Source organism: Aulonocara sp. 'chitande type north' Nkhata Bay, linkage group LG3 (genome assembly GCF_057382095.1).
Source record: "Aulonocara sp. 'chitande type north' Nkhata Bay isolate Kocher_YH1m ecotype deep benthic linkage group LG3, A_spYH_male_GT1.1, whole genome shotgun sequence".
Classification (NCBI taxonomy): Eukaryota; Metazoa; Chordata; class Actinopteri; order Cichliformes; family Cichlidae; genus Aulonocara; species Aulonocara sp. 'chitande type north' Nkhata Bay.
The window spans coordinates 17,798,830-17,820,045 of NC_141346.1; the positions used below are offsets into that span (position 1 = coordinate 17,798,830).

Here is a 21,216-nt window from a genome sequence, read left to right on the forward strand (position 1 = left end):
CTGAACTGAGGGTGGCGGCGAGGGAGCTAACTGAACTGAGGGTGGCGGCGAGGGAGCTAACTGAACTGAGGGTGGCGGCGAGGGAGCTAACTGAACTGAGGGTGGCGGCGAGGGAGCTAACTGAACTGAGGGTGGCGGCGAGGGAGCTAACTGAACTGAGGGTGGCGGCGAGGGAGCTAACGGAGCTGTGGAGGGTGGCGGCGAGGGAGCTAACGGAGCTGTGAAGGGCTGCGAGGGAGCTAACGGAGCTGTGAAGGGCTGCGAGGGAGCTAACGGAGCTGTGAAGGGCTGCGAGGGAGCTAACGGAGCTGTGAAGGGCTGCGCAGGCGATAAGCAGCTCGCATTGACTTCCGCCACACAAAACACAGCCCCTGAATGAACAGTCATAATGTCTGGAAAAGACACAGAGTTCTCACTCACCACAGCAGGTGAATTAGAAGGCCGAATGTCCGGCTGTGGGGTGGCGCGTCGGCGGCGTGAATGCCGTTTTCTTCGGGAAGCCGGAGGTGCGGTGATGGAGGAAACCGGCAACGACGGAGAGATCGCGGCCGGCTCCTCATCCTCCGACCACATTGCTGCGAGAAAAGCAGCGGGTGAGTGACAGTCAGAGTGGAGGGTGGATGGAGAGGAGTCCAGTGGCAGCAGCGTGGAAACGTTTCCCGATTGTGGCGGTCGCTGTTGCGGTATGACGAGCTCGCGAATTTGTACTGTCTCCTTGGCTTTCTGCAGATTGGACAGTAGGCCCGAAAATCCTGAGAGCTCGTGGAGATGGGGATTCCCTTTGAGAATAGCCTCGATGGCGTTTATCCCAATGGACACGGCTTTAATGTCCGAGGCGTGGGAAACTCGCTCCCACAGGCCGAAGATGCGGGCCAAATCGCTTTCCCGGGAGGAGCCTGCTGGGTCCATGTCTGGTGACGTCGTACTGTCAAGGCGCGGCTGTGTGGCAGGCAGGAGTAGGACCCAAAATGCAGGACTCACAGGCACGAGGGAATGAACTCAAAACTCAGCTTTATTCGCTGGCAGAACAAATATACAAACTAAACTAAACTGGGAAACCACAAACTAAGAATTCACAGAGAGACACAGGGAGATCCACACACGGCATGAGGGACGACGTCACGCTGAACAGAGGGAGACGCAGACAGAAATACACAGAGGGTTAACGAGGGGAGTGGGAACACACGGGGAACACAGGTGACACTGATAATCATAACGAGACAGGGCGGGGTGAACTGAACACTGACGGGAGAGGTGAAACAGGAAGTACAGAGGAGAGAGAGCACGAGTAGAACACCAACGTAACGGGCAGGGGAGACACGGAATAAACACGAAAGGGGACGAGGGCTCATAAATACATAGAGGGCACACAGGGGGAAGAGAGAGCACGGGGAGAACTTAGACATAATGGGCAGGGGAAGCATGGAATAAAACATAAGGAGAGACGAGGGCTCACAGATACACAGAGGGGCACACAGGGAGACATGAAGGGCAAAGGATCAAAACTAGAAGCCATAGAATAAATCACACACAAGTACAATAATACGAAAATCACAAAGAACTAAAAACGCTGGGTCAGGAGACCCAGGACCGTGACATTTTCATGTTTTGTTATTAGTTCACCCAGTTTAGGTTATTGTTTAGTTTTCTACGATGCCCTATTATTTTGTACCCTCATTGCTAGTCTCAATAAACGGCTTGTTTTGTTAATCCACACCACGTTTTGGTCTGCGTTTGAGTCCTCCTCTGCAACACATATGGTCTGCCCCAGCCAGACCGTGACAGTACGACCTGACCAGTATGGACTCAGCAGGCCGCGAGCTCTATGAGCGTCGGGAGGCAGCCTTCGCCCAGCTGGAGGAGGAGCTCCGCTGGAAGCCGTGGCGTGCCCCCGACTACGAGCGGATTTTCCACGGGACTCGGCTGGCTCTCGGAGGTCCCAAGAGCTGCCGAAAGTCCCCGCCTGTTGCTCTGCCTGCTTTCAAGCCTCGCCCGCTTCAGGTGGGAGTCTTCCGCGTGGCTTCTGGCGCTCACGCTCCAGCCTCGGTGTCACCGTTCTGTGCACCGGAGGCTCAGTCGCTCGCTCCGCCAGCTTCCTCTGCTCGAACGAAGCGGCGCGCCCGCCGCCATAAACTGGACAATGCTGAGCAACTCACGGTGGTGAGTGACAATGACTCGTATTCTCACGTCCCGTCTGACAGTAAACATGCGGTTAAAGGAAAAACTGTTAACACTTCTACCAGGTCTACAACACTCAGTTCAGGTTCTGTCAGTTCAGGTTTTGTTAAGTCTGGTTCAGTCATCCCCAAGTCAACTCACTCTAAGACCGTTAACCCAAGGACTGCTAATACTAAGACTGCAAAACATGGTGGGAAGAATGCTAAGTTCATTTTTGATAGATCTGTTTTTGTCGACCCAGTACATGTGGACCCTGAGCCTGCCGTTTCTTGGACTGTTTTTTCTGAGCCTGCTCCTTTTCCTGCTCGTGTTTCTCCTCCTGGGGCAGCTCGGGCCCAGCGTACCTCTGCACCCGTACCAGTTCCTCGGGTGGAGGAGGCTGAGGCCCAGTTGGTCCCCGCTCTGGTTTCCAGGCCGGCTGAGGCTCTGTCCCTTTCTGCACCCGTACCAGCTCCTCGGGTGGGAAGGGCAGTTGCCCAGCCGTTGCCGGTGCCTGTTCCGGTCCCCAGGGTGAGGTCAGCCAGGATACAGCCCGTCTCCGCACCTGTACCTACTCCTCGGGTGGGAGTGGCTAGTGTCCGGCATGTGCCTGCACCCGTCCCTGTTTCTACTGAGGGCTCAGGAGAATTCAGTCTACAACCCACACCGCCATCACTACTGCATGCCTTTCAGTCATTAGCTCAGTCACTAGCACTGTTAGCGGCCCAGCCCGTAGTACACTTTCCTGTGCTTCCGTTAGCTCAGCCCTTAGCCCACTGTGCAGCTCAGTCATTTGCTCCATCACCTGCTCAGCCTTATGTTCAGCCGGTGGTCTCTGCACCTACTGCTCATGCCTCGTCAGCTGGAGGGCCCGAGGAGCCCGTCCACCCTCATGCCTCGTCAGCTGGAGGGCCCGAGGAGCCCGTCCAGCCTCATGCCACGTCAGCTGGGGGTTCAGGAGAACCGCACCAGCCTCATGCCTCGTCAGCTGGAGGGCCCGAGAAGCCCGTCCAGCCTCATGCCACGTCAGCTGGGGGTTCAGGAGAACCGCACCAGCCTCATGCCTCGTCAGCTGGAGGGCCCAAGGAGCCCGTCCAGCCTCATGCCTCGTCAGCTGGAGGGCCCGAGGAGCCCGTCCAGCCTCATGCCACGTCAGCTGGGGGTTCAGGAGAACCACACCAGCCTCATGCCTCGTCAGCTGGGGGTTCAGGAGAACCGCACCAGCCTCATGCCTCGTCAGCTGGAGGGCCCGAGGAGCCCGTCCAGCCTCATGCCTCGTCAGCTGGAGGGCCCGAGGAGCCCGTCCAGCCTCATGCCTCGTCAGCTGGAGGGCCCGAGAAGCCCGTCCAGCCTCATGCCATGTCAGCTGGGGGTTCAGGAGAACCGCACCAGCCTCATGCCTCGTCAGCTGGAGGGCCCAAGGAGCCCGTCCAACCTCATGCCACGTCAGCTGGGGGTTCAGGAGAACCGCACCAGCCTCATGCCTCGTCAGCTGGAGGGCCCGAGGAGCCCGTCCAGCCTCATGCCTCGTCAGCTGGAGGGCCCGAGGAGCCCGTCCAGCCTCATGCTTCGGCTTCTGCTTCGCCTGGTCCAGCCTCTGCCTCTGGTACGCCTGGTCCAGCTTCTGCCTCGGTTTCTGCTTCGCCTGGTCCAGCTTCGGCTTCTGCTTCACCTGGTCTGGTTTCAGCCTGTGCTTCGCCTGGTCCAGTTTCAGCCTGTGCTTCGCCTGTTATGTTACAGTTTATAGCTGACAGATATTACTAAATAGATAGAATTTACTAATTTACTTTAATATTTTTTGGGAACGCAGGCATCTGTTTAAAGCAAATGGATTTAATTTTAACAAGTCAGGGGTGAAACTGTTCACCTCCAACTTGTTTTATTCCATACGTCATCCATCTGTGCTTGGTGCCAAGGCTGAGATAAACGAGGAGTTATCTCATAAAGAGGAACAAACAGTACTCCAAGAACAGACAAAGCGCAGCAGAAACCTTGAGGAGGAGCTCCATTTGCCCCCACCCTGGAAGAGCCTCAGAAAGGAGAGACACCTAAGGCATCTGAGGAAGAGCCTCAGAAAGGAGAGACATCTAAGGCAAGAAGAGGGGTCCCTATTTGCCTCCAACTCTCTCAACAACACCAACGACCAGGACAAGGGACCACGACCTTCCCCAGTCCCCAAAACCCCTGACAGGCCATCACCCTCCTCCCCCTCCCTTTCTCCCTCCTCCCGCTCAGATCTACCCCCCGTCCCAATCCCTTTTTGTCCCCCATAAACCCCCCACCAGAGCGGCAAAAGGTTCGCCATCGAGCCCCACCCTCAACAGAGCAATCGAAGTCACATTGCCCAGTCTCGCCCCCCTTAGTTCCTCCTTACCACCTTCATGCTCTGTCTCCGCAGTCTGATGTGTGATGTGTGAAGGGTCCGGGCTGTGAGGATTATGGCAGTGGTGACTTTTCCCAGGAGAAGCTGGGACCCTGTTTACTAGAAGGTTTTAAAATCTCTGTACTTTTAGGTGACAGGAGACATGTGGCCTGGTCAAAACACAGAGAGATGCACTCTAAAAGATCTTTAAACATAGTAAACATACCTTGTGTGCCACAGACTGCTCCCAAATCAGAACCAGAATCAGAATCAGAATACTTTATTGATCCCTGGGGGAAATTATTTTTTGTTACAGTGCTCCATTTTAAACCAACATTAAGACAAGACAGACAATACGCTAACTAAGAATAGTACAATATATACATATATATACATACATACATACATAAGTCACTTATAAATAAATATTTGGAAAAGAAACATGTGTAGTTGTAGCAGCAAACAGTGTGTTAAGTGGATGCGTTGTACAGGGAGATGGCCACAGGCAGGAATGATTTCCTGTGTCGTTCAGTGGTGCTTTTCGGTAATCTCAGTCTCTCACTGAACGAGCTCCTGTGACTGACCAACATGTCATGGAGTGGGTGGGAGGTGTTATCCAACATTGTCTTTATCTTGGACAGCATCCGCCTCTCCGACACCACCTTGAGGGAGTCCAGCTCCATCCCCACAACATTGCTGGCCTTACGGATCAGTTTATTAAGTCTGTTGGCATCTGCGACCCTCAGCCTGCTCCCCCAGCATGCAACAGCATAGAGGATCGCACTGGCCACCACAGACTCATAGAAAATCCTCAGCATTTTCTGGCAGATGTTGAAGGACCTCAGTCGCCTCAAAAAATAGAGACGACTCTGGCCCTTCCTGTAAAGTGCTGTGGTGTTTTTAGCCCAGTCCAGTTTATTGTCAATGTGTACTCCAAGGTATTTATAGTCCTCCACAATGTCAACACTGACCCCCTGGATTGAAACAGGGGTCAAGTGTTTCCTGGTCTTCCTGAAGTCCACGATCAGTTCCTTGGTCTTTGCCACGTTGAGCTGCAGATGATTCTGCTCACACCACGTGACAAAGGAGTCGACCACAGCCCGGTACTCTGTCTCATCATCCCTGCTGATGCATCCAACCACCGCAGAGTCATCAGAAAACTTCTGAAGATGGCAGGTCTCTGTGCAGTGGCTGAAGTCTGTGGTGTAGAGGGTGAAGAGGAAGGGGGAGAGGACAGTCCCCTGTGGTGCCCCTGTGTTGCTAATCACCTTGTCAGACACACACTGTGGGAGACGTACATATTGTGGTCTTCCTGTCAGGTAATCAACAATCCAGGACACCAGAGAAGCATCCACCTGCATCGCTGCTAACTTATCACCCAGGAGGGTCGGCCTGATCGTGTTGAAAGCACTGGAAAAGTCAAAAAACATGACCCTCACAGTGCTCGCCGGCTGGTCCAGATGGGTGTAGACACGATTGAGCAGGTAGATGATGGCGTCCTCTGTTCCGAGACGAGGCTGATAAGCGAACTGAAGGGGATCCAGATGTGGTCTTACTATGGGTCGCAGCTGGTCCAGGATGAGCCTTTCCAGGGTCTTCATGATGTGGGAGGTCAGTGCCACGGGCCTGTAATCCTGGGGGCCACTGGGACGAGGCGTCTTTGGTACAGGGACGAGGCATGATGTCTTCCACATCACCGGGACCCTCTGCAGACTCAGACTCAGCATAAACAGTTTATGAAAGACTCCACACAGCTGCGGGGCACAGGCCTTGAGGACAAGGGGACTCACTCCGTCTGGTCCAGCAGACTTGCCTGAGTGAAGTCTCCTCATTTGCATCTCAACCTGGTATTGAGTGAAGGTGATGGGTGGGGGAGGGGTGTCAGGAATCTCACAGGAGGCAACATGTGAAGAGAGAGGCTGGCACAGTGGTGTGGCTCTGGATTCCAGGCTGACTGCAGGTGAGGTTGTGGGGGTGGGAGCAGACACTGTGGTGTCGAATCTATTGAAAAACAGATTCAACACGAGAGGACAAGTAATGCCTCTAAAACACTTAAGTTGGCTTTATTAAACGTTAGATCTTTAGCTGGGAAAACATTTTTAATTAATGATTTAATCACTGAGCACAGCCTTGATTTTATGTTTTTAACTGAAACTTGGTTGGACCAAAGTAACAGTGGAGCTGTTCTCATCGAGACGACCCCTCCTAACTACAGTTTTATCAGTGAGGCCAGGGTGAGCAGGAGAGGAGGGGGGGTTGCTGTCTTATTTAATGAATCATTTCAATGTAAGCAGCTATCTCCTGGATTTTTCAGTCTTTTGAATATGTGGCTTTACAGCTGAAGGCCCCATCCAAAGTTGTGTTTCTTAATGTTTACAGGCCTCCCAAATACTGCACAGACTTTTTTAATGACCTCGGTGAACTGCTGTCTGTGATCTGTGTTGATTTTGACTGTGTAATTATTGTTGGGGATTTTAACATTCATGTGGACAACCCTCAGGACAAAGGGACTAAAGACCTGAGTAACACTCTGGGCAACTTTGGGCTGACTCAGCATGTAACAGAGGCCACACATAATAGAGGACACACTCTTGACCTACTGATCTCCAAAGGCCTGAGCATTTCAAAGGTTACTGTGTCTGATGTGGGCCTGTCTGATCATTACTGTGTTTTCTTTGAAAGTAAAATCTCAGCCCACACAAATATATCAACAACAGTGATCACAAAACGGTGTATAACTGAACACAGTAGTGCAATTTTTAACCAGGTCTTCCCATTAACACCTGACCTGTCCAGAGGGTCAGTCAATGAGCTCGTCAATAGCTTCAATGCTAACATGTTAAATGTAATGGACACTATTGCTCCCATTAAGGTGAAGGTTATCTCTGGAAGGAAAAAGTCTCCATGGAGAAACTCCACACTGGTGAAAAATGAAAAAAGAGAGTGTAGGAAAGCTGAGCGCAGATGGAGAAAAACAAACCTCCAGGTTCATTATGACATTTATAAAGAGAAACTTCACAATTATAATTTACAACTGAGGAGTGCAAGGAGGTCCTACTTCTCTGACATCATCACTAAAAACAGCCATAATGCTCGGGTCTTATTTTCTACAGTTGACAGGCTAACAAACCCTCCTGTGTCAGTGGCAGCTTAACTTCATTCGACCATGGCCTGCAATGACTTTGCCAAATTCTTCACAGAAAAAATCCAAAAAATTAGACAAGCAATTGGTACATCAACAGCAGATCCAGGATATGTACTGTGTCCACCAAGAAACTGTTTAAATACCATGAAACAGTTTAAACCTATTAACAGCAAAGACCTGGAGGACATCTTAGGTCAACTGAACTCCTCCTCCTGCTGTTTAGATGTCCTGCCAACAAGTTTTTTCAAAAAGGTCTCAAAGACTTTAGAGTCAGACCTGTTACAGATCGTCAACTTTTCTTTATTATCAGGTGTGTTTCCAGAATCTAAAAAACTGCTGTAATAAAACCTATACTGAAAAAGAACAATCTTGACAAGACACAAATGAACAACTACAGGCCGATCTCAAATCTCCCATTTTTAAGTAAGATCATTGAAAAAGCAGTTTCTCAACAGCTCAATTACTTCTTAAAACAGAATAATTGCTACGATGCCTTCCAGTCAGGTTTTAGACAGAACCACAGCACTGAAACCGCTCTGACCAAAGTGTTTAATGACATATGTCTGAATACAGACAGTGGAAAAATGTCAGTCTTAGTTTTACTGGATCTCAGTGCAGCATTTGATACAGTTGACCACAACATATTACTCAAACGACTGGAGAACTGGACAGGTCTTTCAGGAACTGTACTAAACTGGTTCAAAACATACTTAGAAAACAGGAAATACTTTGTATCAATAGGTAACTTCACATCTGAGCAGACAAGTATCACATGTGGAGTTCCCCAAGGTTCCATCTTGGGACTCCTTCTGTTTAACATTTACATGCTCCCACTGGCACAGATTATAAACAACAACAAAATAAACTATCACAGCTATGCAGATGACACACAAATATATATCACAATGTCACCAGGAGACCAAGGCCCTGTGCAGGCTCTTGGTAAATGCATTGAGGAAATCAATGACTGGTTGTGCCACAATTTTCTCCAGCTAAACAAAAACAAAACTGAGGTAATAGTCTTTGGCGCCAAAGAAAAACGATTACAGGTCACCAGAGAACTTCAATCTATACATCTAAAAACCACAAACCAGGCGAGAAATTTGGGTGTAGTGATGGATGCAGACCTAAACTTAGAAAAACACATTAAGACAATAACAAAGTCAGCTTACTATCACCTCAAGAATATTTCAAGGATAAAAGATCTGATGTCTCAACAGGACCTGGAAAAACTAGTCCATGCATTCATCTTTAGTAGGCTTGATTACTGTAACAGCATCTTTACAGGTCTACCTAAAAAATCAGTCAGACAACTACAGCTCATTCAGAACTCTGCTGCTCGAGTCCTCACTAAGACCAAAAAAGTGGACCACATCAGTCCAGCTCTGAGGTCTTTACACTGGCTGCCTGTCCGTCAGAGGATAGACTTTAAAGTTCTGATGCTGGTCTATAAAGCTCTGAATGGTTTAGGACCAAAATACATCAATGACCCAGTATGAACCTTCCAGATCCCTCAGGTCATCTGGATCCGGTCTTTTATCAGTTCCCAGAGTCAGAACCAGACACGGAGAAGCTGCATTCAGCTTTTATGCTCCTTATATCTGGAACAAACTCCCAGAAAGCCTCAGATCAGCTGAAACACTCAGTTTATTTAAATCCAGGTTGAAGACTCACCTGTTCTCAGCTGCATTTGAATAAAGCACCAAATCCACACTTTTAAGCTTAAATTTCAAAACTTACATTAACTACTGATTTTATCTACTGTTCTGATTTTATCTGTTTTGATTTTATATACTGTTTGTTTGTTTGTTTGTTTGTTTGTTTGTTTGTTAATTAGTTAGTTAGTTTATTTGCTTGTTTTAATCTATTTTAAATCATGCTTTTTATTTGTTTTTGTTTCTAATGTCTCTGTAAAGCACTTTGAATCACCTTGCTGTTGAATTGTGCTATACAAATAAACTTGCCTTGCCTTGCCTTGCCTAAATAGCAGGATGAACACGAAATTATGTCCATAATCACAAATGACCATGAGAGCCAGTAGAATTAATTCAACTGGACACTCAAAAGATGTCCTTAAATGCTCTTTAAGTTGAAGAACAAACGAACAAACAGTTAATCGCTTACTTGAGATTAAATCTGCTCAGCTACTTTGAAAACAGGTTCTAACTGGTTCCTCCTTTAACAGGATGACTGCTCAGGGGTACTAGTGGTAACAATGCAATAAACGATACAAAAGTATCGTTCTACCTGTTTTTCAGGTAGTTGTTTACATTATATAATTTATTGTGTTCTGTATACGTCACTACAATGTGATTTGGAAAATGTCTAAATATACCGACAGCAGGCACTTCCGCGGCAATCTCTTCAATCGGAGGACCCTTCACGTCAATTCCCGACGCGAGGGGGGTACCCTGCGCGTCCATAAGTGAAGCAGAAGGAGCCTGACCATGCGTCACACGTTTGACAAGTTGGGAGTGAGAACGTGTTGAAATATGACACCAAAATGATCACTAGTGACAAAAGTTTAGTTGCAAGTCAGTTAACTAATTAAAAAAGTTCTCTCCTCTGAGGTGTTGCTGTAAGCACGCAGACTCAAACGCAACAGAAAACCATGCTAAGCCCTTGGGCATCTTGCTTTCACACAGAACTTTCTAAATAACATTCAAGTCAAATTATAGTACAAATATATGTGTATCTATTGGTATCACTTGACTGGTTTTACACAGTAATACATTCGAATAGTTTTAGGGTGAATGTTTTATACTTTCTGTTCTACACTACATGATACTCTAGTGCACACACAACTAAAGTCACACATTTCTTTTTTCATATTTTGCATGCCAGGAGCCAGACTGTTTTGCAATTCTTTATCTGGAATCTGGTCTTGTTCAAGGTTCAAGGTTCTTTATTTGTCACATGCATAGTTATACAAGTATAACACACAGTGAAATGTAGCCTGACACGCTCCTCGACATGTGCAAAAATTGGGGGGGGGTGGAACATTATATATATATATATATATATATATATATATATATATATATATATATATATATACTTCCTTTCAACTTCCTTTGTCCTGGGGGGGATGAAGACCAGAGCAAGTGTCCACTCTTGGACTGGAATGTCTCCTCAGGTGCCTGTTCTTCGGGTGCCTCTCCATCTGTTGATTGGTCAGAGTCCTCAAAGTCTGGATCAAAATCTATCTCTGCCCCTATCTCTGTTTCAATTTCAGTACCCTCTTCATCATGTCCAAAACCCGGACCAGAACCTCTTCAACAGTCAGTCGCCTACTCATTGTGGTCAGAGTAAAAGGAGTGCAAGGCAAACATCAAGCTATATACAGTGGGGCAAAAAAGTATTTAGTCAGCAACCAATTGTGCAAGTTCCCCCACCTAAAATGATGACAGAGGTCAGTAATTTGCACCAGAGGTACACTTCAACTGTGAGAGACAGAATGTGAAAAAAAAATCCATGAATTCATATGGTAGGATTTGTAAAGAATTTATTCGTAAATCAGGGTGGAAAATAAGTATTAGCTACTCACCACCAGCAGCTGCAAAGCTGTCTTCACGTCTCCACAATCCTCCATTAATATGAACTTATAAAACCAGTAATAATCGTAACCGTAAATCAAATGTAACTGCCTATATTATTGAACTGAACCAAGAGTCACTTAAAAATCTTATAAATCCTGCTTCACACCACAAAACTGAAACAAATCACAGCTGTATTTATCACTCAATCTTACCCTCCCGACTGAAGTGCCGGTCTAAATCATGCACGATTTGTCTCTTCTATATCAAAACCCAGCCAAACATCAAACATTCACCGTAGTCATTCAAAACTTTATTTGTAATATTATAATCAGCAAAATCAGCGTTTTAATTACAGGCATGTATCATTGTTTGCAAATCATAATTATAAAACTCAAAAACACGCTAAACAGGAAGCAAAAGTCCTCTGTGCGCTTCACAGCAGCCACCTCATTTGCATGTTCACACACAGTCTAAAAATAGCTCGCAGCGCTGCAGCTGCATGTCACACACAGTCTCACACAAAGCTCTGTTATTTTATATTACAAAGACGTCTTATATTTACAATCACTGCAAGGCCTGACAGATTTAGCGCCTTTTTTTTTAAATTTTGACAAATTTAAGTTAACGGTCCAACCGAAAAAGTCCAACTTTTTTGTGATCAATTAACCAGTATCTGTCCAACAGTTTCTGGCCAGTAGTAATACGATGGCACCTGTCCAAGATGGCGGCCAACCAAACCGGTTTGACAACCGGTTTGACCGGTTTCGTGCGTGTGCGCATGCGCGTTCAGTAATACGATGGCACTAGTCCAAGATGGCGGCCAACCAAACCGATTTGACCAGTTTCGTGTGTGTGCGCATGCGCGTTCAGGTGTGGAAATACCACAGGGGATCAGAGGGGTTATATGAGTTTATGTGTTTTTAACGGGGTTTTAATTTAATCAAACCATAGGGTTTTTAATTAAACTATTTTTATCACTTAGGTGTATCGCAACATTCAGTTATGCATGTGTTCTTAAAAGCAATTCTTTGCTTCTTGTTTCATTCTTGGCGGAGTGGAAGCTGTTTTGGTTCACAGTGCGCCTTAACAAAGAGGGTGTGCTCTAGTCAAAAGTGTTGGTAATAGTGTTTTAATCACACTAATTTTCTAAATCTGACAATGTCTCAGCTTGCAGTGAGGCATGCATTTTATTTTATAAATGGCACAAATGGGAATTTCCATGCGAACAAGGGCCCAGCCTATTGTTTAAAGTGGCCGGTATTGGCTCTTTTTGTAATTCCTCAACAAGGTAAATGGGGCAGGTGTACCAGTCGGGTGGCGACCCCGCCTATTGTCTGAAGTATCGGCTCCTTTGTAATTCCTTGAGAAGACAAAAGCCCTGAAGGGTCTCATTTAAATTGATTGGAGACATACCTTTTCTTTTTGGAAACACCCACCCTATATAAAAAAAACACGCTCAGAGCCCGAAACCCTGAGCCATTTACGCCTCAAGATTCGCTGCAGAGCACACCATTTTCTTTGCGATCATCAACACTAACATCGTTCTTTATAACATGGCCATCGTAAACGGTAAGTAAAACAAAACCTATTATTGGATTTTTAAAAAGTGTTATGTTAACATATTATAGGATATTCAAACTATTTTTTTTCCCTAAAACAAAAGCTTAATTTTTAGGAGTTCGGGAGAACGGCCCAGGGCCCTTTTCTTTAGAAACGGGCGCTTTTACAGCTGGAACTAGTCCTCTAACAGGCACAAGGTGTGTACAGCATTACTGGATTTTAAAACGTATGTATGTTTTAAACTAGCGATTGTTTTAAATTATGTAATAACGTTTTTGTTTGTTCCAGGGTTAACAAACTGAGCAGGAAAACATTCAGACACCGCGACCACAGAGCCCAACCTTACATCAGGTGTGTATACAACGGGATGTATAGTTGTGTATTATTTTTTCAAAAGAAAAAAAAATTAAAAAGAGGTTTAAACAATTACAAATGTTCTAAACTGACCGTTTTACACCTACAGAGCCACGCCAGAGAACCGGGTGTGTGGAGAAGCAGGACCATCCCGAATAACGCACACTACAAGGTAAGCATAGGCATATATAAATTAGATAAAAAGAGATAGAGAGGGAGACACGCTTATTCAGTTTGAAATGGGTACATGTATAAAATGTTTTAACACGTGTCTATCTATCTTCACAGACTGCAGAACAGCACCCCTCCTCATAATGATCAGGACACCGTACGATTCCAGACGTTTTTGGAATGTTTAAGCAGTATCGACCTCCCAGAACAACAAAAACCTGGAGCTTTGTGCAACAGTGGAGAGTCAGAACAGATCTTCATCAGCGAACCTGCAACACCCCCGAGTGAGTGGCTACCTCGCGATTTCTCTGATGTTTTTGAGTACAGTATATCAGATTTTGATCTAGTTCATATACCCACCACCCCAGAATGTGACAGAAATAGCATTGATTCACACATAGATTTCGAAGAAGGTGGCATAACAGACTCTCAAATATCACCGGCGTATGATGCTTACATGAAGCTTCCAGACGCTCAGCCTGCTGAACAGAGTCATATAGCTTCAATAGCTGATAAAGTATGTTTGATTGAAGCTAGACTCAATCAATACCACCAAGAAGCACAGGTACAAAGGCAACAGTTTACCAAATTCATAAACAAAGTGTGTAGTACATTAGACAACATCTGCTATGTTCTATTTAAACCCAGATTCCTTTTATAGTTTGCAGTGAAATTTCTTAAACCATTGTTTAATGGGACAGAAGTACAAGTCACTCTTTACTAACACACTGTAGATAAGTTTATTGCTGAACGACACAGCTAGCAGTCCCACACACTCTTTAGATTTTTGAAGTTTTGTGTGTGATGGTTTTGCCTCTCACACCTTACCCCTTTCTCCCAGTATCACAACAGTATGACTCCCAAAGTACGACTCAGTAAACAAACAAGGACTCTAAACTCAGAACAGAAAGATACAGTTGAAAGATTAGTGATATCTTTTATGATGCGTAATAAACTACACCCTCTTCTTCTCTGTATTTATGTTGTTTGTGTGCGTGCGTGCGTGCGTGCGTGCGTGTGTGTGTGTGTGTGTGTGTGTGAATGCCTTAGAAGTCAAAGTATACATTAGCCATACTTACAAAAACATTTTTAATTTCATTTAGAACTGAGATTCTAAGTTGTAAGCAGAAATCGTATGCTCAACCAGGAGTATGTTTCCCCACTTTCACAATGCTGAGGCATCAAATCCATGATCCAACAGATGGTTTGTCACATGTGGGCGAGAAGGGCAAGCCAACCCTTACTTACACAACCTCACACACTATAGATTTTTAAAGCTCTTGTGTACAACGGTTTAGCTAAAGATATAACTTCTACTTTTGATAAAGATCACTCCCTCTGCATATTTCTTAAGAAATGAAGTGTCTTTACTGGGATATTTATTGTCAAACTATGCGATTTTCCAAATGTGTGTGGAGTAAAATGTTGTGACCAAGAATCATTCAGGATTAACAACACAAACTGTTTTGATAGCAGAAACAGTCTGTCTTATAGTTCCCATACTTTACCGCTAGTTTTACAAACACATTCTTCTTCATATCGGTTTAATTGGTTTTTTATGAAACTGATTTTTAATAGTACAACCAAGGTCTAACTTTTCCTAGCTCCCCAGTATAAATGCAAGAATTTTGCAGACTTTATTGAAACTGTCACAATTTAACACTCAATGCCATAAACAGAGTTGATCCATGTTTCTATGGACAGTGTTTCATACATCAACAGCTCTGAAAATCACTTTTAAAGTAATGTAGAACATGATCTCTCTCACTCTCAGCGTCTCTAAAAAACCCAGCAAACTGACAATCACCTCTAAACAAGGGGTCAGTTTATAGGCTTTTTGTTTGTTTGTTTGTTTTGTTTTTTATCAGCCGCAACACCATGTAATGCATGGATGTTAGACTCTTTCACCAGACCATGTTGCTAGCCCAACCACCAGGCTCAGGGTCTCTGAACTCTAACCCTGGCTCTGGCTGCCAAATGTGCCTCTGACCCTCTTGTGCCTGTTCACCACCAGACTAAGTTTGTACTCTCACCTACTAACATTATTTTATTACAGGGCAATATTCAGCTAGATTACTACTTTGACTTTCTTACTTTGAGCACATTTCCGAGCCCATACATTATCAAACTTTTACTTGAGTATTTCTGACACCAGCTATACTTTTACTTAAGTAAAAAAAAAAATGCCTGCACTATCGGTGTAAAGCTGTCTTTAATTCTTTAACAGTTCATGCAACAATTATAAATTAAACCTGCACCACAGCTAACTCTTTTTCATAACCAATAACAGGTGTATTTCTTAGATCTACAGAAACAGCCAAAACACTCTGCTTGTATAATGCCATATTCTCTCCCAGCGTACCCTTGTCTCACAACAGGGTGATTCCCAAAGTACGACTCAATAAACAGAGACTCTAAAACCAGAACAGAAAGATAAAATTGGAAGATCAAAGATTAAGGTTTGTGTTTTTATAGCACAAAGTAAACTGTCCTCCTCCTCAGTGTGACGCAGGGGTGCAGAGTCCATCCTTCTCGCTGTTTTGAGATTAAAAAAAAAAAGGTTTTGGAGGAATGAGACGGCGGTCTTGTTTTAAAATAACAGAAGGTGGGGCGTGATCCTGAAGTGGGATGATCTTAATGGGCGGGTAGGATATGTAGCGTTTGAAATGCAAAACGTCTCCTTATCAGCTGGAAATATTAAAGCCAGAACTTGCAACATGATACTTTTTATGATACAACATAAATACAGAGAAGAAGAGGGTGTAGTTTATTACGCATCATAAAAGATATCACTAATCTTTCAACTGTATCTTTCTGTTCTGAGTTTAGAGTCCTTGTTTGTTTACTGAGTCGTACTTTGGGAGTCATACTGTTGTGATACTGGGAGAAAGGGGTAAGGTGTGAGAGGCAAAACCATCACACACAAAACTTCAAAAATCTAAAGAGTGTGTGGGACTGCTAGCTGTGTCGTTCAGCAATAAACTTATCTACAGTGTGTTAGTAAAGAGTGACTTGTACTTCTGTCCCATTAAACAATGGTTTAAGAAATTTCACTGCAAACTATAAAAGGAATCTGGGTTTAAATAGAACATAGCAGATGTTGTCTAATGTACTACACACTTTGTTTATGAATTTGGTAAACTGTTGCCTTTGTACCTGTGCTTCTTGGTGTTAGTTAGTAACTGAGTTACAAGATTCTAAAAGTAATTAATTACTTGAAAAGTAACTATTACATTACTTAAAAAAAAAACCCAAAACATGTAAACCTCTGGGGTCCAGGGTATAATTGGCCATTATTAACTACTTTTGATTTTGCCTCTACATTTCACCTTTAAAAACTATTTACTTTAACTTGTTTGGAATCATTCTGTTCAGCACAAACTCACGTGTCTGAATTTACAGTTATGTTTTCAATTCAAGATACTGTTTTAACACAACTGATCTAAAATCAGACAAAAAACATAAAATCCAAGTAGAAAAAGTTATATTTTTTACTGTAACAACCACAAACATGCTTAATGAATCACATTTCATAACTTTAAATGCAAATATAAATTGTCAATTTTAAAATCATATGCACAAGTTTTCCAAACAACAAAGTTATTTGCAGCCATTTACCTTTTACCCTTTGTTATTTCAAACTATTTACATACAATCTGCTGCTCTGCATTCCATAAGATGGCACACAAATTATTTGTGCCACTCCAAAAATTTCTGTCCACTATGAAGGAGAACATCACAAGCCTGATACCTGCAGGTGTGACAGCAGGAGGTGTATCACTCCAGGAATTGTTCTGACACACAACACAAAACTATCCACGACACTACACAATAACTACACAAGACAACATATTAACTACACACTCCAAACATGCTAAACGTCACAAATCTCACATCTCAAAACTCTCTCTCTTTCTCGCCATCACTCCAAAAACTTCCCCCTCTTCCAAAACAACCAAATGTCATGTTGCCATATTTTTTGATTGGTCGACATGGTGCATTTTTCCACTAACATGAATGGGCTTTTTTGGTTTTGCTTGCAAGCACTGTCCTTAGACAGTAAACGTGGCGAAACTATTCAGGAAAAAACACATATATATTGTTTATCATGACTCTGGTTTTACGTGGCCTATCAACACAATTTTAAAACTGGTATATATCACCTTGTTGCTTTGTAATCTTTAAGTGGTCATGTGATATGCTTACCATGACTACTTTATTCTTCCTCAGTCAAACAGCAGCACTCATGCGATTGTTTCACCCCCTTAGCTCCAGCTGTTGTGCCAGAAAGTGATTGCCATCCGCGGCAGCGCGCACAGCTGCTTAAAGCTGTAGTGCCCAGATTACTTATGTAGACAGCTACAGTATATCAGTCTACAGCAGATATAGACTGATACTTCCGTGCAACTGAAATAAGGCTGAAGACAGTTTCAACCGTCTGTTTGTTGAAAAATAGTAACGCGACCGCACCACATTTTCTTGTTAGTAACAGTAACAGCGTTGTAACGATAGAAATAGTAATTCGTTCAATTACTGGTTACTGAAAAAAGTAACGCCGTTACTTGTAACGTCGTTATTCCCACACTGGTGTTGAGTTGGAGCAGGTCCAGCTTGCTTATCAGCTGTTGAGGGATGGTGTTGAATGCTAAGATGAAATCAATGAACAGCATTCTCAGTCAGCAGTTGAGTAGTATATGAACTGTAGGGGGTCCAGCTTGGGGGGGAGCTGGCTCTCGATGTAACTCAGGACTAGCTCCTCAAAGCGCTTCATGATGATTGGAGTAAATGCTTCTGGTCGGTAGTCATTGAGTTCTGAGGGTGTAGCTGTCTTTGATACAGGTCTGATGGTGGTGGTTTTTAAACAATGCAACACAAAAGCTTGGTTCAGGGAGATGTTGAAGATGATTGCTAGGACATCAATCAGCTGGTCAGCACAGGCTCTGAGCACACGTCCAGGTACATTGTGTGATTTGTGTAAGTTGACCCTAGCCGCATATAGGAATACCCCCACCTTCAACAGATCTTCAATGGTCTACGCAATACCCTCCTCCACCTCAGACCTGTGACGGTATTGTAGACGCCAAATCTACACCCTGAGATCCCACATAAATGTCTCTAGAACAAATCTCCCAAGATTTACCTTCAAGAAACTCAAAGAACAGATCTTTATACCACTCAGTTTTATCGCAGTCATAAAAGAGGGTCACGTGTAGGGATGGGTATCGTTTAGGTTTTATCTGATACCGGTGCCAAACCGGTACTTTTGAAACGGTGCCGGTGCTTAAACGGTGCTCAAACCGGTGCTCAAACCGGTGCTTAAATCAGAATCAGAATCAGAAAGGGTTTTATTGCCAAATGTTGAGCAGGTTTACAACATTAGGAAATTGCTGCGGTGCTTCAGTGCAAACATACTGTCATAGAAAAATAAAAATAAGAATAAGAATTAAAAGTGCTAAGTAGATAGATATATACATGATATATACATGAGTGCAGGTGGTGATCAGAGCCAAACATGGAATGATGCAGTGAACACAGTGTAGGGTCATGTGTTAGTGGTGGGAACACAAAATTGGTCCAAAAACCTCTCATGTTCAGCTGTTTTTTTGTCAAAAGATAACAATGTTAGCCTTTTCTGCCGCTATGGGGCATATATGGTATCACTCTTGGCTGGAAGCAGTGCTTAAACAATGGAAAAAACACAAACTTTGTCCAAAAACCTCTCAGTTTAGCTGTTTTCCACTTTTTCTTTGGTCATTTTAGCCTTTTTGGCCAGGGTGAAGGGAGTATCTGCCATCAAACAAGAAGACAGCTGCATGTAACTATGAAGGTGTTTGCTAGTTCACCTTACATGCATTAATTTAATAACGTGGTTAGCCTACTCAATGTAAATTACACACGAACAACATTAAGCTACTCACGCAGAGAAGAACGGCTGCTGCTGTATCATCATCCATCATTATTTCTGCTACACTGGCAGGGCTAGGGCCAGGACTCTCCTCTTCGTGTTTTTGGGGAATGTTGCTAACTCCGGGTCCGATAACAGGCACCACAACCGCAGTAGATGTGCTCGGTGTGAGGTCACGCAGCAAGCTATCAAATACGGCGCATTTCTCGGCTTTAAAAGAAACAAACGCTATGCGTTGCCAGGTGTTTCATCGGATTTGAGGTGTTACCTCCTTTGACAGTATCACAGTATCAGCTTAAAGCACTTGTTGCTGCTGAGTTTGCATATTTTGCTGTGAAGTACAGCCAGACTTTTGACCGATTTGCCTTGGGCATTTTTAATCTGTAGCTCTGCTCTACAAGAATGTACGTACCTGGCCCCGCCTACTATCCTCAGAAACGTAAAATGATTGGCTAGAATCTAAAGTGTATCACAGCTCAGGAAAAAAGGCACCGAAATAAAGCACTGAAATGTGCGCTGCTTTTCGGTCTGGTTACTACCGTTTATGTCAGAACCGGTGCCATCATGGCACCGGACACCGGTACCCATCCCTAGTCACGTGGTATGGATCAATGGGAGGAGAGTAGACATCCAAGGCCATTATCTAGGCCCGCCAGAGCTGAAAATGAGCCAGGATGCCGTCAGACGTAGTAAGCCGGGCCCAGATGTCAACTGTTTGCTCAGTGTCCTCAGACAGCAGCCATTGACCTCTGGTTCCTGTAGAGATGCATGGAAGCTGAGTGCCACCTCACAATGTCACTGTCAATCCATCAGCCCCACACATGTCCACTGGGACCTGTGCTGAAATCACATACGGGTGCGTCACAACTTTCACAATTTCAGTCTTTAAAGGCGTTGTGACAAGCAGCGTTACTTCGTCCCCAGATAATTGCGCCTCTCCTGGAGCCTCACAAATGGTGGAGTATGTGGCTCCTGTATCAACCAGGAACGGCAGAGTCAGTCCATTCACCGTCATTGGGAGTAAGGGGTCTGCCTTTCCCCCGTCTCCCCAGCCTCTCTGTGTGTCACTGCATCCACCCATCCCAGCTGGCCTCCCAGCGTGGCAATTGTGGTGTCATGTGTGGATTAGGTGCTTGGTATTGGGGTCACCGTCTGCCCCATTGTAGCTGACCAGTGTATTGTTGAGGCTGCTGCTGATAACAGTCTCTGTGCCAGGTGCCTCCCTCACACCCACCGAGCCACCACGGCCTCTTGCCCTACCCCTACCAAGCCCCATATTACCACCCCAGCTGAGCTTGGGTGCAGTTTGCTGTCCGTCATAGTCAGTTATGGGAATTACGGCATTACAAGTAACGGCGTTACTAACTTTTTTTCAGTAACGAGTAATATAACTAATTACAACTTCTATCGTTACAACCCCGTTACTAACAAGAAAATGCAGTGTGGTCGCTTTACTATTTTTCAACAGACGGTTGAAGCTGTCTTCAGCTTACTGCACCGTACCGAATCAGTTGTACAGAAGTAGCTGTGTACGTAAGTAATCTGGGTGCTGCAGGTTTAAGCAGCTGTGCGCCCACAGACGGCAATCACTTTCTGCCCGATGATCAGAAACAACACAAAACACTGCAAACCACAACACAATTAGATATAAATATGAAAAAATACGAAAACACAAAGAAGACGCACATTCTCTGTCATATGGGCCTGCATGGATAAAGTTTCTGAACCCATTATCATCCACAACTGAAAATAGTTGTAATTCGTTATTTGTTACTTCATGTGGTGGCTATCGCGGAGCTTCCACAGATTCAGTAACATTAGCAAGTGGTGGAGGCCAGCATGTGGATGAGGGAAAGGGGAGGTAGGAGAAGAAGGAGAGACCCAAGGCGGCCGCCGGTCCGCGTGTCAGGTGAACTGAATTTCAGGTAAGAAGTTATGACCTGCAGTCTATCTGGGTTAGATATAAACCTAGTTTAGGTGTAGTTTGTTTTTTCGTTATGCTGACTTTTTTGTACTGGGTACT

The 21,216-nt window shown here is 44.7% G+C and overlaps 3 protein-coding genes across 3 annotated transcripts in view; all 3 read left to right on the top strand.

Annotated features, from left to right (window-relative positions):
* LOC147334284 (beta-1,4 N-acetylgalactosaminyltransferase 2-like) overlaps nt 1-21,216 on the top strand; it is a 122,543-nt gene that overhangs the window by 73,611 nt on the left and 27,716 nt on the right. The window lies entirely within an intron of this gene.
* Nucleotides 1,801-3,921, top strand: LOC147334285 (uncharacterized). Its single transcript, XM_086287749.1, has 2 exons — nt 1,801-3,003; nt 3,172-3,921. Exons 1-2 carry the CDS (start codon nt 1,801-1,803, stop codon nt 3,919-3,921), a joined length of 1,953 nt encoding a protein of 650 aa, XP_086143875.1.
* On the top strand, nt 12,600-14,145 carry LOC147334286 (uncharacterized). Its single transcript, XM_086286685.1, has 5 exons — nt 12,600-12,772; nt 12,879-12,960; nt 13,052-13,114; nt 13,227-13,289; nt 13,406-14,145. Exons 1-5 carry the CDS (start codon nt 12,757-12,759, stop codon nt 13,947-13,949), a joined length of 768 nt encoding a protein of 255 aa, XP_086142811.1. The 5' UTR covers nt 12,600-12,756; the 3' UTR covers nt 13,950-14,145.